The sequence below is a fragment of the Acartia tonsa genome, chromosome 3, assembly GCF_053477335.1.
Source record: "Acartia tonsa isolate MP-2025a chromosome 3, ASM5347733v1, whole genome shotgun sequence".
In the NCBI taxonomy this organism is placed as follows: Eukaryota; Metazoa; Arthropoda; class Copepoda; order Calanoida; family Acartiidae; genus Acartia; species Acartia tonsa.
In genome coordinates this window covers 54,357,206-54,374,214 of record NC_137262.1, presented here as the reverse complement: position 1 = coordinate 54,374,214, position 17,009 = coordinate 54,357,206, and the positions used below count along the sequence as shown (strand labels likewise).

Here is a 17,009-nt window from a genome sequence, read left to right as displayed (position 1 = left end):
CTGGCCTCTATCATATGACATGGGAGGTGGTGCCATGTAGGAAAAGTGGCATTGCATTCTTGGGAATTTAGACTGCATAAAATGCTCCTCAACCTCCTTCCCATGTCATATGATGGACTGAAAAGGGGCCAGCTATGACGCCTTTTAGGCCCTAGAATGCAATGCCACTTTTCCTACATGGCACCATAGCTGGCCTCTTTTGTGTCACAACCTCCCAGTTCTCATATCCTGTTAGATAGAAGTTCAAACAGTACATTTAACTCAGCATAAATTATCATAATTTATGCAGGGGTAAATTTTAAATAGGGGGGGGGAGGGGTAATAATAAAGAATTATCATAATTTATGCAGGGGTAAATTATAAAAAGGGGGGGGGAGGGGTAATAATAATGAATTATCATAATTTATGCAGAGTTAAATTATGTAAAACTCTTGTTATGTGTGTTCTGATTTAGTTCTGATCTCCTGGTAGAAAAAGGTCAGAAAAACCTATGTTTTGTGAGATTTTGCTATGTGAAGGACCAAAATGCTATGTTAAGGACATAAATGCTAAGTTTTGCAAGAATTTGCTATGTGAAGGACATAAATGCTATGTTTTGCAAGAATTTGCTATGTTTTGCAAGAATTTGCTATGTTTTGCAAGAATTTGCTATGTGAAGGACATAAATGCTATGTTTTGCAAGAATTTGCCATGTTTTGCAAGAATTTGCTATGTTTTGCAAGAATTTGCTATGTGAAGGACATAAATGCTATGTTTTGCAAGAATTTGCTATGTTTTGCAAGAATTTGCTATGTTTTGCAAGAATTTGCTATGTGAAGGACATAAATGCTATGTTTTGCAAGAATTTGCTATGTTTTGCAAGAATTTGCTATGTGAAGGACATAAATGCTATGTTTTGCAAGAATTTGCTATGTTTTGCAAGAATTTGCTATGTGAAGGACATAAATGCTATGTTTTGCAAGAATTTGCTATGATTTGCAAGAATTTGCTATGTTTTGCAAGAATTTGCTATGTGAAGGACATAAATGCTATGTTTTGCAAGAATTTGCTATGTGAAGGACAGATAAACTATTTTATGCAAGATTTTGCTATGTGAAGGACCAAAAAGCTAGGTTTTGTGTGGTGAAGGGAGGCTACTTATGTCCTTCATCTTGCAAAATCTTTGTTAAGGGAGACAAGTTATGCCCTTCATCTAACAAATTCTCACATAAGGGAAGCTACTTATGTCCTTCCTAGGAAGGTGACTTCTGTCCCAATTAAGGAATGACTTTGTTTTCTTTCCATGATCCAAAAAAAGTTATGCTAACTTTCTATTGCTTGAAAAATTTAGAACGGCCGGCTATAATTGCCATAGTTAAAACGAGGTCTATCTTTTGTGTATTGACTGATTTTTTACATAATTTATAGAAATAGATCATCCAAATTGTTAGCTTGTTATTGTGCATTGATTCTTATAAACACAATAATCCAAGTTATCCAAGTTGATATAATAAGCAAGTAAGAAATATTATCCAGCAATATAATTTAAATCTGATTATAATTAATATAATATCATTTCATGTTATTATGCAATTCTAGTAACATTATTGTGTAATAAAAATATAATACATAGTTATGATTCAATCATTTCGATGTTTTGCAACTCGATCATGTTAAAATTGCTATTTTGCATTATTTTTATAATAAGGATACATTCTGTATTTTCTCCTATAAAAAAGCAGTACTTAGATTTTAAAGTATATAAATAAAGACAAATTTGTTCAGAGCATCACAAAAATGTATGTCAAAAAAGTAAAAAATTTGCACATTTAAGATGGACGTACGGACTTACTGGTAACGATTATAGAGTTGCTACACTTTCTAAATCGTACCTAATCGTAACGGAAATAATTATATAAAATTTAAAATTTACAGGACATTTCTAACATGTCTAAATTAACAAAAAGAGCTATTTTTGACATATGGCCGTACTTACAAGCCCTTAGTATAGAAAAACAGCTTTTCTTTTGAATATAAAGAATTATATGTTCCCCGTTATTCTAAAATTGTGCAGATAAAGATTAAATTAGTGGACATTCTTTTATACCCACTTATTATGCAATTTTATAGTCTCAACACATAGATGGAGCAAAAAGTGTGTACATCTATCTTACTGTCAAAAAGTAAAAAAAATTGTAAATAATAATAATATCAAAGAAATTTTAATTTAGAAATTTTTTATATAGGCAAGAATATAGTTTTGTAAAATCTGCATTTTTTACCTTTTCGATCCACCAAGACTTAAGAAATGTATTTTTAGCAGACAAGAAATTTGCAACCATTGGATAAAACGTTTAAAAACTGAAATATTTTGAATTGACATACATAAATATTATTAAGTTCAGGCTGTAACATTAACATAACCATTACTTATTTAAAATTGCTTTCTGAATTTATAAAAATCTTTTTTGTTATTAAAAAGTGTCTTATGTCAAAAATTACTATGGAAGTTTTTTTGAAACATGTTATTTATATTACATCCATTGTCCAGACAAGATGCATCATCTTACTTGCAAGATAAAACATCTAGAATGGTTCTTAGAGCTTTTAAATTATATATTATCACAGTATATTTGAAGACTTTATTAGTTTTGTTTTGAAATGTAATATTACTGAGACATCACATCCTTAGAAACCTACCATTCAATTTACTTATAATCTGACCTAAGGGGAGGTAATAAATAATCTTAAGAAAAATACTTTTGCTTACAACTTTTCTGATAATTAAATAAACAATACTTAGATAAAATTTTATGTTTCAAAAATCCATTGCAAATAATTGTTATTACAATACAAACAAATTAAAAGGACTTCTAAAATTTGTTTTGATTTTAGTGAAGGTTGTATTATGTTTAGCTTCATATGTTGTATCATTTTCGATTATAGCACTTATGTAGGTGTTTTTAAATCAGTTTAACTTGTTTAACCTGTTCCACTATTTAACTTTTTTCTTCTTCTAAATAGCTCTCCTTATCTCTGACTTTATCTATCTATCTATCTAATTTATCATGACATTGAATTCAACTAGACTGCAAAATTGGTACAAAAATAAATGGTAGCGGTTTTGACCAGGGACTAAGTAGTCGGAATGATTTTAACCCACGGATGATTTTTAAAATGTGGGGAAGGGGGTTTAGCTGCTGCTACGATTTTTAAGCTAATGTATGCCAGCAAGATTCAGCGGATTTGATGCGGATGGAATAGCCTTGTTGTAACACCAATATTTCTTTTAAACAATTGTTTGAATATATTACATGAAATTTTATATAACAAATATCTCCTATTTTGTATAGAAAAGCTACAAAAGTAAATTGCTATTTTTTAATTTTTGAAAAGGTTTGTAGCACTCTGCAAAACTGTTTTATGCAATTATGATGGGTAAATACAGGGTGGGGCACATAAATCCGGACTTGTTTAAAACGGCCATAGCGTCAAAACTACTTGACCAATCAGGACGTTTAACCCCACTATAAAAACCTTAGGTAATGAACTTTCAGCACAAAAAAAATATTTGGACGATTAGGGACATATACTCCGAGCTGGCCACGAATATGTTCAACAAGGCAGATTCGAAATGCGCACGGTGGTTTAATCTTGATTCTCGACTAGGTCCCACTTAATCTGACCTCAGCCCATCTGTAGGTGAGGTACGGTTTCAAAACTTGCTGGAGATACTCTTAGTTACATAAGTAAGACACTAGAAAAGACTAGAGCTCTCTATCTGAAATTGCTTGGCCGTAGTACTCTAGCAAAGTGAAACGTGGCAGATTTTGAGATGTCAAAAACGTCAAAAATCGTGAAAAATTGTGAAAATTTCTCGGTTCTCGATTTCAGCGACCCGTATGGAACTTCAAAACTCATTTTAGACTATAGATTGTGTTGACAATCATAGCTGAATTGTCATGTAATTTCCAAAAAGGTAAAGAACGTCGTTCTAGCTCAACTGTGGTCCAAATAAGAGCCTCCGTGTCTAAGGGTAGCTTGAAAGTTGGGTTAATTTGGATCCTGCGGTTACTCACGATTCTAAGGAAATGTGGCCTCCCAGCAGCCTAATCTTAATTCAATGGACTTTTTTGCCTGGTGCTACTTTGAAGCATGCACCAATAGACGTGCCCATATCACAAAGACCTCCCTCATAGCCACTTTCAAGGAGAACTTCGACAGCTTAGAAAGGTACATTTTGACCTGGGCAGGCTGGCGGTTGAGGAGCCGGGTAGAGGCGGTGAATGAGACTGGCGGCCATTTTTTTGAATAATCTAATAGTCATACACCTATTCTGCCTTCCAGTTTTTAAAATTCAATAAAATCTTTAAAATTGACGATTTTATGTTCATTTGTTTAAAAATTTGAAAAAGTCCGGATTTATGTGCCTCACCCTGTATGTATATATGGAGAAAAAAGGAAGGAAGGAATGGGTGTTTCTTGTCCCTACTTTTTTTGCAACATTACTATGCAAAAATATTACTCTGTCTATTTGGGCGTCTAATGTATCTTTCTATCTTTTTATAAATGTTATGTTGTGAAATAAAGGGCAGTTATTATTATTTCAATGAAAATTTTGTAAGACAAAATGTATTGCACATATTTTCTCAGTCTGTCATTTTAATTTCGTAGGCACATTATAAAAAATTTAACATGCCTCAAAGTCTGAAATTTGTCTAATTCTGACTTTTATGTGTCTTGCATAAAAGCTGCTATTTTTGCAACACTACTTGTCTGTGTTGCTTTGTCCATTTAACTGTATATCTGACAATCTGTCTACTTATTTGTTTAAAAACTAATCTAACATAAACACTTTAATAATTCAACAAATAAAGGCTGCCTATCCCCCCCCCCTTATCGAAAAGAGACTAAACCTAACCATTATAATGCTGATAAATGCTAACCATAGGCCAAAGCTTTTTTTCAGGTACTGATTCTCTCCTATACTATTCAGGGAAGATCTAAATTGTAATTAGGATGCTTTGCAGGGGACTCCTTATGAAAAACAGCCCCAGAAAAAGAGGAATTATTGATACATTTTGTAAATCCTTCAAAATTTGAAAATTTATTAAAAGCATAAAAATTAGAAATAGAAATAGGAAAAGTTTTGGTAGAAATAGAAAACATAATAATTTATGTGTGAACATAGCTGCTTATTTTGCGCGATTACTATTCAAAACAAGGGACTCTTATTGCAGTTTATAACTCATGTTCCGCTGATTCAAGGATAAGGATAAATAAACTGAAGAAAAAATCAAAAGAAAAGTAAATAGAAAACTAATCTACCAGTTAAGCATGTCATAATTATTGTGTTAATGTCTGTCCAATCAAAAATCAAAAACTGCTATTAATAGACTTTTCAATGATTTTGAACATAATAATTAATTCCAAATTTTAAATTATTTTTCGTCTCCAATTTATTTCTAGAACTCATGTCCTTTTCCTGGGTAAAATGAATATTCAAATCTAAAAGAAGTATTATTACACAGTAGCTAGAACTACTTGATTCATCTTGTTTAGAAGTTTGGATATAAACTATTTTTCAGTAGCTGAATATTTCGATAACTACTTAACCGATTGAGTTTTTTATTTTATGGAAGCTCAACAAAGGTCCCAGGATAGTTTTAGGGTATATAATTTTATTGAGTTTTGGGATGGATTTAGGTCATTTTCCTGCTTTCCCTACTCTTCGAATACAGAGCTCCTAGATTCTATGAGAGCAGTCGCAACTTGCAAGTATTATTTATAAAAACGCAAGTCTCTTTAATTATTTTCTTAATTTTTAACTATACCTACAGTAACAGCAATTTTATAGATCATCGCAATTCCTAAATCGTCCTTGTTTAATATTTTATTTTCAACGATTGATCTTATCATGATATCAACACATTAAATGCAATGATCTTTTAACTTTTTGCATAAATTCTCACTATAAGTTCTTTTGAATTATAAAATTTTTCCTGAAATAAAATTTTCTTAATAAAATCAAGTTCATGAATGATTGTTTATGCATATAATTGTAAATTAAATTCTTCATTGTTTGTTAAAAAAGTAAATATTTTTGTCGGAATTTTTAAGTCTCTAAAAATGCCGACAGGAAATGCTTTCCTTTAGACTAACATAGTTTTCAAATCAAGAATCAAAATCAAGAAATCAAAGCTTTTCTATTTATAGGGTATGTTCATTCGTAGGTAAGTCAGTGTATCATAAACGATAGCTAAAATCACAAACTTGGAAATGTTATTATCATTCTATCAATTTTAAACTAGGTATACAAATTTCAAAATCATACGGTCTAATCAAAAAGCATAAGTTATAAATTATTTTTTAGGTAATATCCACTTAGAAATATTTTTTTAAATTTTGAAAATTTTTATAATAAATTTATAGGAAAGCTTGAACACAGTAAAAGTGTCTGACTGATTATGACGTAACAAAAAAAATTTGCCAATGAGAGGCCGTTATTGGCCAATGGTAAAATTTATAGTGGCCTCTCATTCGCTAATTTTTTTTTACGTCATAATCAGTCAGACACTTTTACTGTGTTCGAAAGCTTAAGTAAGGCTTCAAGAATGGTTTAGGTAATTTAATTTATGATATAAAGTATCAGGATGGTTTTAATCTATTTTTCTTTTGTCGTCCTCACCCTTTGAATGCAGTACCTCTAGAAACTAGTGACGATTTACTGTAAACTATCAATACTGACTTTTACCTTCTTCTTTAGACTTGTCTTGATCCTGATCACTATCTGTACTATCTGTAGAATACATACTACTATCTATAGTAGACAAGGGAATATCTTTACCTTGTTCTTTGTACTTGTCTTGATCCTGATCACTATCTGTACTATCTGTAGAATATAGACCACTATCTATAGTAGACAAGGGAATATCTTTACCTTGTTCTTTAGACTTGTCTTGATCCTGATGACTATCTGTACTATCAGTAGAATATAGACCACTATCTATAGTAGACAAGGGACTATCTTTACCTTGTTCTTTAGACTTGTCTTGATCCTGATGACTATCTGTACTATCTGTAGAATATAGACCACTATCTATAGTAGACAAGGAACTATCTTTACCTTGTTCTTTAGACTTGTCTTGATCCTGATCACTATCTGTACTATCTGTAGAATATAGACCACTATCTGTAGTAGACAAGGGATCTTTATCTTGTTCTTTAGACTTGTCTTGATCCTGATCACTATCTGTACTATCTGTAGAATATAGACCACTATCTATAGTAGATAAGGGACTATCTTTACCTTGTTCTTTAGACTTGTCTTGATCCTGATCACTATCTGTACTATCTGTAGAATATAGACCACTATCTATAGTAGACAAGGGTCTATCTTTACCTTGTTCTTTAGACTTGTCTTGATCCTGATCACTATCTGTACTATCTGTAAAATATAGACCAGTATCTGTAGTAGACAAGGGATCTTTACCTTGTTCTTTAGACTTGTCTTGATCCTGATCACTATCTGTACTATCTGTAGAATATAGACCACTATCTGTAGTAGACAAGGGATCTTTATCTTGTTCTTTAGACTTGTCTTGGTCCTGATCACTATCTGTACTATCTGTAGAATATAGACCACTATCTATAGTAGACAAGGGACTATCTTTACCTTGTTCTTTAGACTTGTCTTGATCCTGATCACTATCTGTACTATCTGTGGAATACAGACCACTATCTATAGTAGACAAGGGACTATCTTTACCTTGTTCTTTAGACTTGTCTTGATCCTGATCACTATCTGTACTATCTGTAGAATATAGACCACTATCTGTAGTAGACAAGGGATCTTTATCTTGTTCTTTAGACTTGTCTTGGTCCTGATCACTATCTGTACTATCTGTAGAATATAGACCACTATCTATAGTAGACAAGGGACTATCTTTACCTTGTTCTTTAGACTTGTCTTGATCCTGATCACTATCTGTACTATCTGTGGAATACAGACCACTATCTATAGTAGACAAGGGATCTTTACCTTGTTCTTTAGACTTGTCTTGATCCTGATCACTATCTGTACTATCTGTAGAATATAGACCACTGTCTATAGTAGACAAAGGACGCACTCCACTTCCTCCAATAAGAACTCCAGCCTATCAATTAAGCACTCTTTGACTTTTAGATTAATTTTATCAAGAAAAGTTTCACTATAAAGGTGTCATTTAATATAATTAAGATTCTTTGAATCATCACTTTGAAATATTAAAGAATCTAAAAGATTGAAGTAAAAGTGTTTTTGTGGGTTTTTGAATATTAGCCAATAGCGTCGGAAATATTAACAAAGCCAAGTCACTACAAACGCACAGAAAGCAATTTGCAAGCTAACGAAAAACGTTCCCATCCTGGAACCAGGTAGTTGTCTGGGTTATACATCTATACTTTTACATTTATTTCTAGAAGAATAAAATTCATAGTCATTAAAAAATAAATGAATAAGGTCTTAATAAAACTACAATAAATCAATGTTGTGTGTAATCAAAGTGTGTTCCTTGAGGTCAGACTTTCTGGAAGCCACCCTTCGCTCCAGCTCTTGTACTTTCTGCTGTAGGACAGGCACCTAAAATATTTCTAGATTTATATAATTATTCTAGGTTAAATATTATAACAAATTTAGCTACTTTTTAAAAGTTAGAATTAAGTAAAAGTGCAGTTTTTGTCAGGATTGGGGCATTGGGCTGTTTATTATACTGGTCTCCAAAGTCATATAATAACGTTTTTATATTTGTTTGCTTAAAAACCTTTTATTGAATTTTGATTGGTGGTTCATTGGTTGATTGTCCAAACGTTTTAACCACTAATTGTAATCTGCAAAAGGGATAAGTTTGTGTATCATCATTGAGGATGTACATCAATTTATGAGCCATTGTCTTATCCTTTTAGATCCTTGAGTTTTTGTTCATTTTGTAATTAAATAAAAATATGATAGGATCTTACTTTTTTTTGATATTTTTTAACCTGTCTATACCTTCTCATAATTATGAACAGAATTGTGAAGTCATTCAAGACACAGAAATCAAGATTTATAAATAGAATAAAACCTTTACCTTGCGGGATTCAATCTCTAGATGGTGAACCTTGTTGAGTGAGGAAATAAGAACCTCTTTTGTTGATTGTAACTCACACAATAAACTTCGCCTGAAAAAAAAATATAATTCATAAAAATAGTCTAAAACTTTATCCTAAATTTATCTACCAAAAGCTATCTGACACAAATATTTATTATCAGTAAACAGTTTATATCTATCTAAAGGTTGATATTTTTTCTTCCATTGCCTAACCATAGACAAAAAGTATTAATTAATTAAAATTTAATAGTGCAATTAAGATAAAAATAGTTTATCAGAAGAGTATAACTTACCTTATGAAGATATGAACATATAATAAAAAAAAAGAGCAAAGAAAAAAATAATAAAATCAAAAAATTGAATATATTATTAACTCAAACCATTTTTTCCTTATTGTGTAACCTTTCCGCTGGTCTAAAGTGCATAGTAATAATCTTTAATGTAAGTTAATCCTTGCTAATCCCATATTGAATAACAACCTCAATTTTTAAAACAGCAATCAGTGTGCTATAGCACTTGGGTTCTCGGGTCCTTTTCATTCAATAGTTTAGAAGTCTTTCTCAATTTGTCACTCTGTTATCAAGACAGTATAAGTTTGTGTTTTATATTATTTTGTATTAGTTTAATTACTATTCAATTCACATTTTAAAGCAATACAATGTATATGTCATATCAATTTCTCAAATATGTTTTTAAACGTCCTTGTTTCTCCTACTACATTACATAATATGTACTTGGGTATAAGTATATATTCAAAATTTATTTCCTTAATTTAAATTTACTATAATGTTACATATTGGTTGCTACGTCCCCTGGCATCTAAGGGGTCTGTATTCGAAGGGGCAGAGGGAGGCTAAATAAATAGCATAAAACCATCCCAAAACTTTAATCAAAAATTTAAAAATAACCTAAAACCATCACAAGATCTAAGTGAAGCTCATCTATAATAGAAGCTGATATTCGGCTCAATAGTTGGATCTGAAGCTTCATTAAAAATAATGTTATGCAAAGTTGAAAAAATATTAATATAACATATATCAACATCATAAACAAAATATAATTAAGTAGAACTTATTTTTTAAAGTAAATTCTGAGCGTATAAATCTAGAATTATTCCTGTATGACTTATCTCAAATTGAATCTACTTTTACTCTGATTGTTTAGCCATGTTTTACAACTTAAATAGGCAATTTCAATAATAGTAAGTCAATAGTCTAATAATTTATGCATGCATATATTCAATATTAGCTTATAAAAAGAGCAATTTCAATTATGAAAATGGGAAAATATGGAAGCTAGTAAAAGTGGCTGACTCAGATTATGACGTCAAAAAAAAATAATCAATAAAAGGCCAGTATACACTGTAATTGACCAATGGTAAAATTTATAGTGGCCTCTTATTGGTTAATTTTTTTGACGTCATAATCTGAGTCAGCCACTTTTACTAGTTTTGAAAATATGTCCATGAAACGGATCATGTTTTTTTTTGGATAGGTTATTTTAGGTTAGGTAAATGTTAATTTTGCCCCGCAGGGACTAGAAATAGGAAAAAAGCTACTGTGAAATACGTCAAAACACGCTACTTCGTTTTCTTTCCACGATCCATAGAAACTTATGATACATTATATCAAACAATTGGAATGAAATGGTAGGGAGTATATGTAAAAAATTTCTAATAGGTATTGATCGCATCATATTATAGACAACTTTCCGCGAATAGTAAAACGATAAATTATAATATAAATTAAATATTAGTTTTGTTAGCCGAAATCCCGGGCTAACAAAACTGGTATTACTTAAAATTTCTTCAGTTTGTATTCCTATCTCAATCGTATGTTTAATGTGTAAATTTTTAGAATAAATTATAATAAGAATTATCTAATCATTCATATTAAAATTCGCATGGGTGTAAAACACACCTTTTGAAAATATTTTACCAAGACAGGAATTTGAAATATCAAAACTAATTGAATATTTTATATTTTTGTCTAAAAACTTTGGGTACTAGGTAGTATAAAATCCTTATTTTGTTGTAAAAAGCTTTGATGTCCAAACCTTTCTACCAATTGTTAAAATCTACAGAATGGGTATTTTTTCAGTATTGATTGGATATTTAAACCAATTTATCGTCTATTGTCTTATCCCTTAAGATCCATAACTTAACAATATCATATTTTCTATAAATCTTATCCTTTTCCCAAAAATGTAATGTAATCAATGAATGATTTAAAAATCATAATCAAAGCGGTATTTTTATTCAAACAAATTTCTCCACTAGAAAGGTTGGATATTTTACAAGATATTTCAAAGATTTACATTTTCGATTATGGCTTTGAAACCGATTAATACCCGCTGGATTAGAACCGGTTCTTAGCCATACTAAAAAATCATGTGTAGCATCGTATTACAGACAATTTTCCACTGATAATAAAACAAATCACAGAATTAATACCAGTTTTGTTAGACCTGACCCTACACAGGGCTACCCAAACTGGTTTTAATCTTATTTCTTTTTACATCATTATCCCCAGAAAGCTGTCAATAATACAAAGCGATTAAAACCTATTAATTTATTTGTAAAAGAAATATATATAAAATAAAAATGACTTTTGGGGGAGCTTTTTATTCGTAAAGTTACAAGGGTCACAGAAACATTTAAAAATGACAATATATTTGCAATTTAAGTTCAAAGCATATGTATGTATTTTCACTTAGTGTTAAAAGCTTAAATTCGTTAACGCTAACTTTTTTTTGTTAAGTTTAGCTATTTGTGAGTCTAGGTGTGCCTTTAGAAATCTATCTATCATCATGTTTTAGTTGATGTTATTACAATGTTATTATAATATTTTTTTTGACAAAACCCCTTAATAACGAGCACAATTTACTCCATATTTGGCCCGTCGGTCATTCTTCAAAAGAATTATTAAAATATAATGGTTTCTTGATTTTCTATTTCTTTTATCATTTTCTTTTCTCTCTTCCTTTTTCGTTTTTATGACCTGTGAACAGCTGCTCTATAACTCTTCAATAATACAGTCAATTTAAGTCCAATAAACAAGATTATATAAACTATAAACCTACTTTTTTTCTTGAAAAAAAAATAAACAGCGGTATTAAAGGGACACCGCCCCTATGCTAGGTGTTATATGTATGTAAATGAGTTTGCAAGTCAGAAATCTTTGAGGACTTGTATTCAGACAAACAAATGTTACAACATTACAGATTAATATTTAATTTGCAGTTCAAACAAACCAATATATATTATGTACTTTAGGAGAGAACAAGGCAAATTAAGATTATTTGGAAGAAAATAATTTTTTTTCTCAAATAGAATAGGGCAGTTAAAGATTAAATGTATAACACTAGTAGCTCTTTATAAAAAAAATAGGTAATATTCTCAACAACAAAATTAAAACCTCCCTGGTCCTATAAGAAGCTTTTCTATAAAGGAGAACCATATCAGTCCAGATATTTTTAAGATATTAAGGTACACACAGACAGACAAGTATACTGTTAGTTTTTTATAAGGAAATTTCTAGAATAGTTATTCCTATCATTTTCAACTGTTATGTTGGTTGGTAATAGATAAAAATCTCCTAAAAAATTGTTTGAATTTTGTCTGGTTATCATAATGCTTTATCACTAGAATTCATGAATATAGCAGCTGCGCCTACACCTTATAGGTGATTTCACTTGAATTGTATTTAAACTTGCGGCTGCGCTCCAAGCATCTAGGAACTCTGTTTTCTTGGGAGTAGGGAAAGTAAGAAAATAGCCTACAATCAACCTTAGATATATAAAACGAATAGCCTAAAACCATCTATGGACCTATTAGAAGCTTTTATAAAATGGAAAACTTACTCGGTCAAAAACTTAAGCTACAGACAAAAAATAGAATGATATAAAAATGTAAAGTAGAATAAAATTAAAATCGTGGGGGGTAAAAATGATGGCTTTTAAATTAAAATCTAATTGCTCTAAAAAGCCAACCCTCTTCTTATCTGTTAGTTTTATCTGCAATAATGGTCGTAATGCATTTTAATTCTTAATTTATCATAATCCCACCCTCAACAGTTTGTGTCTACGCCCTCTCGACAATTAGAATAGGGTACAGGATTAGAAAAAGGCAAAGTTAATATTGAGAAATCGATATATTATTACTCGGATGTTGCACCAGATTTTTATGTACTCTAATAAAGTTATATTCGCAGCTGGCTGAAATAAAGATTTTCCCCATTCACCTCCGTTACCTCATTCCCTTCTCACCTACTGGATGAACGAACTGACGAAAAAAGACCATATTAGCAACCTAAATTGACGACAAATTTTCATCTTTTAATGATTACGTATTTTATGTCCATTTAGGCAGATCAATATTTGCTAAGAATATTTTATAAATAATATGCAATTGAGAATGATTTCAAGTTATTGGTACTGTTTTATATTTTAAACAAAAACTAAAAACAAAGTTATGTTTGTGTTTTTTTTAACTCCGTCTAAAATTCCTGTTCCATTTTTTTGGAATATATCTCAATTTTTTTTTAAGGTCGATGATTAATTTCCATTTTTTGTATTTCATTTCTATTTTAATTTATCTATTTAAAAAAAGGGATTTTGGCCTTATCATTTTATGTAATTTAAATAATTGGCGGTTAGGAATACGTATACCGCTTTGCTTTCAATTTTCATGATTGTTTTGTTCCATTAAACTTGTCAAATGTTGCATTTCAAGTTCACGGATAAGGATACTTTATAGAAAAAAATAGCTTAAAAGGTAAAGGGACAAAGTGACTAAAAATCAGCTATATGACGTCATAAAAATGAGTGATTGTCCATCTCTTTTTCAAGGGTTTCCTTTTCCACTTCTCCTCTCATCTCCATCATTTTTATGACATCACATGATTTTTGAGTCACTTTGCCCCTCTACCTTGAAAGAAGAAAAATTTATTTTACATTCGCTTCAATTTATTAAAGTACATATATGAAAAACCTTTTCTAAATTAGTTATCTTTTTCATTAAAGGTTAAGGACAACCTTTCAACCCAAAACTTTGTCGTATACCTGTCCATATTATCTGGTATCTCGTGATACTGTGTGCATATTTATGTCAATATGAAGGTCAAAGTTTAACACATATGGGTTTTTACAATTTTTCAAAAACATGAAATCTAAAGTTCAGCGTCAGAGACAAATTATCCTGCAAAGTAAAGTAGGGATAAGACAATTGCCGATAAATTTTTACAACTGCTATGATTAAACACAAAATTATCCATTCTGTAGATTACAATTAGTAGTTGATACCTTTGGACTCTTAGCTTAATGAATAGCCAACGAATAAGAAAACGTTATTTTAAAACTTTAGGGACTAGTGTAATCTTTGGAGGTTTAGTTTTGACTTGGCATATTAAGTAAGTATCAAATAGATTGGCATAATTTTTAGTCAATTAAAAAAAATTTATTTGCTTTACTGATTACTTATTCCATCTCAACATGAATAAAAACAAAAGATTTTTAAAATTCTTTTTCCAATATGGCTTTGAAACCGATTACTGTCCGCTGTCTCCCTAGTATAAAGCATAAGAAAAAGATTAATTCTAAAAAGCATACTAGAGCCTTAGAAAGAACACAAGTAGTACAACGTCCACTTTATGCGCAACTTTGAATATACATAAAAACAAAGAACATGTCTTTTAGCAGAAATTTCAAGCTTTAGTATTTTTTTTCAAATCACAACCACTTTGGGTTAACTATACATATGTTTTGGGCCTTTAGCACCTTTTTTGAGCAATGGCATAACCCTAACTCTTGCTTGACGCACTTGATATAGCAGCATGAAGTAAAATTTTTTACGTTTCTGCAAAATTTTAGACATATAAAAATTTAATTATGCTATTATTTTGAATTTTTTGTTGGGGATAAATCTACATACCAAGCCCTAATGTATAATATCTCCGCACCAAACGACCCTAGCTAGTATGAATGTGTATAAATATGGCAAAATTTTAATTATTGGATATGAGGGCTTTTTATAGTGCTCTAAGAACCCCTTTTTTTGCTGTTATAACAATGGGTTTGTTGTGGTTGTATCACAATACAACAACAAAAATTAAGAAAACGGACAGCGAATTATAATGACATTAAATATCCTATGTAGAAAGTACTAACTTGTGTGTTAGAATATAAGTCCAGTTGGATCATTTAAACTGCTGGACCGATTGAAACAAATTTTTAATAAGCTAATTGTTGGTTCTTTGGAGGTTGTATTTGGTTAGGAGAGGCCAAGAGATACGGCTCCAAAAAATTAATAAAGGGTGTACATCCAACAAATTACAACACTCTTGGGATGAAGCAACTAGAAGCTATTGCGAAGCTTCCAAAGTTTTAACTACATAAAACTTACACAGGACATTTACTAACAGTCCAAATTGATTTTATATCATCTTCATTGATAACTATTTCAACCTACTTTTGCATTTATCAAAAAAGATACCAAAATAAGCAAAAATGGTAGTTTTTACTTATTACTTTTAAAACATTAGCTATTTTGCACTTGCGGTTTTCCAAAAGCTTTTTTTGTGGTTGTCCCATTTAAACAGGTTGGTATGTAGTTAGTTTGTGTGTGTGTGTGTGTATGGGTGTCTGTGTGTCTGTGTGTAACAATTATCAGTGTGTGTGTGTGTTGGTATGCCTAAACACCATACCATCATCTTATAAACAACCAGTATGCCAAAATATTTCGCGCATATTTTTCTGTTTTTTTTTGCAAATTATTTTTGCAATTTTTGACAATTTGATTTTTTCAGCAGATAAAGGACGGGCACAGAGTTAGTAGTAATAATATAATTTAAAAAAAACCTTTTATATAAATTAGGTAGTATGTCTATCTCTGTTCAGTGACATTAACATCTCTGTTCAGTGGTCGCGCTGTACAGGACAGCTTTGTATTTGTCTTTTTTACTGTTCGATGAAGGGATATTTGGAAAACCAAAATCCTAGAGGCTAAGGGCGAAGCATTAATTAATCAATAAATTAAAGAATCTTTAGATTGAAGTAATATGATAATTTTACCCCCTCTAAAATAAGAATTATACTCTAAAAATTGTATAATTTTATAAATTGTTATTTAACAAGGATGACAACATCCATAAAAGCGAAGCTCTGAAACGGTAGGACAAACGGACATTAACACTTGTATAATGTCAGAACTGAATAATCAGAATGCGATTGTTTAAGAGACAAAGCAAAATTGTAAGTAAATTTGTTGAAAAACTGCTTGATACAAGATAATGATTATGGACATACTTACATTTTTAGCACTTGATTATAGAGTTGCTTCGCTTATAATATTGTATTTTGTTGTCCCAGGAATCAGTATACCAAAAATCAGACCAATCGGATAATTAGGTCACATACAAATTTGTTGTTAAAAATGTAAAAAATCAACATGTTTATAATGGACGTACGGACATTCTGGTAATGATTATAGAGTTGCTACGCTTTCTAACTCGTACCTTACTGTTACAGGAATCACCATGCAAAATTTGAAATCGATAGGACAATTCTAACATGCCTAAATTAACGAAAAAAAGCTATTTAAAAAGTAAAAAAAATCAACTTGTTTAAAATGGACGTACGGACATTTTGGTAATGATTATAGAGTTGCTACGCTTTCTAAATCGTACCTAACTACTAAAGGAATCACCATGCAAAATTTAAAATCGATAGGACAATTCTAACATGTCTAAATTAACGAAAAAAGCTATCCGTGACGGACGGACGGACGTACGGACGGACGGACGTACGGACGGACGGACCGACCCTAATTATAGAAAAGCTTCGCTTTTAAAAACCCAACCTAACAATGACCTTGCAAGCCCAGTAGATAATCAGCACACTTACACA

At 30.8% G+C, this 17,009-nt stretch overlaps 1 protein-coding gene across 3 annotated transcripts in view; it reads right to left on the bottom strand.

The window, feature by feature from the left end:
- The window catches only part of LOC145314587 (uncharacterized), a 64,165-nt gene that overhangs the window by 18,048 nt on the left and 29,108 nt on the right, over positions 1 to 17,009 (bottom strand). For all 3 annotated transcript variants that reach the window (XM_080154567.1, XM_080154570.1, XM_080154568.1), the window contains 3 exons: positions 9,087 to 9,177; positions 8,533 to 8,599; positions 8,021 to 8,137 (listed from right to left, as the gene is read on the bottom strand). In XM_080154567.1, the coding sequence (XP_080010693.1) occupies positions 8,021 to 8,137; positions 8,533 to 8,599; positions 9,087 to 9,177 (275 nt within the window). The remainder of the gene's footprint in view (positions 1 to 8,020; positions 8,138 to 8,532; positions 8,600 to 9,086; positions 9,178 to 17,009) is intronic.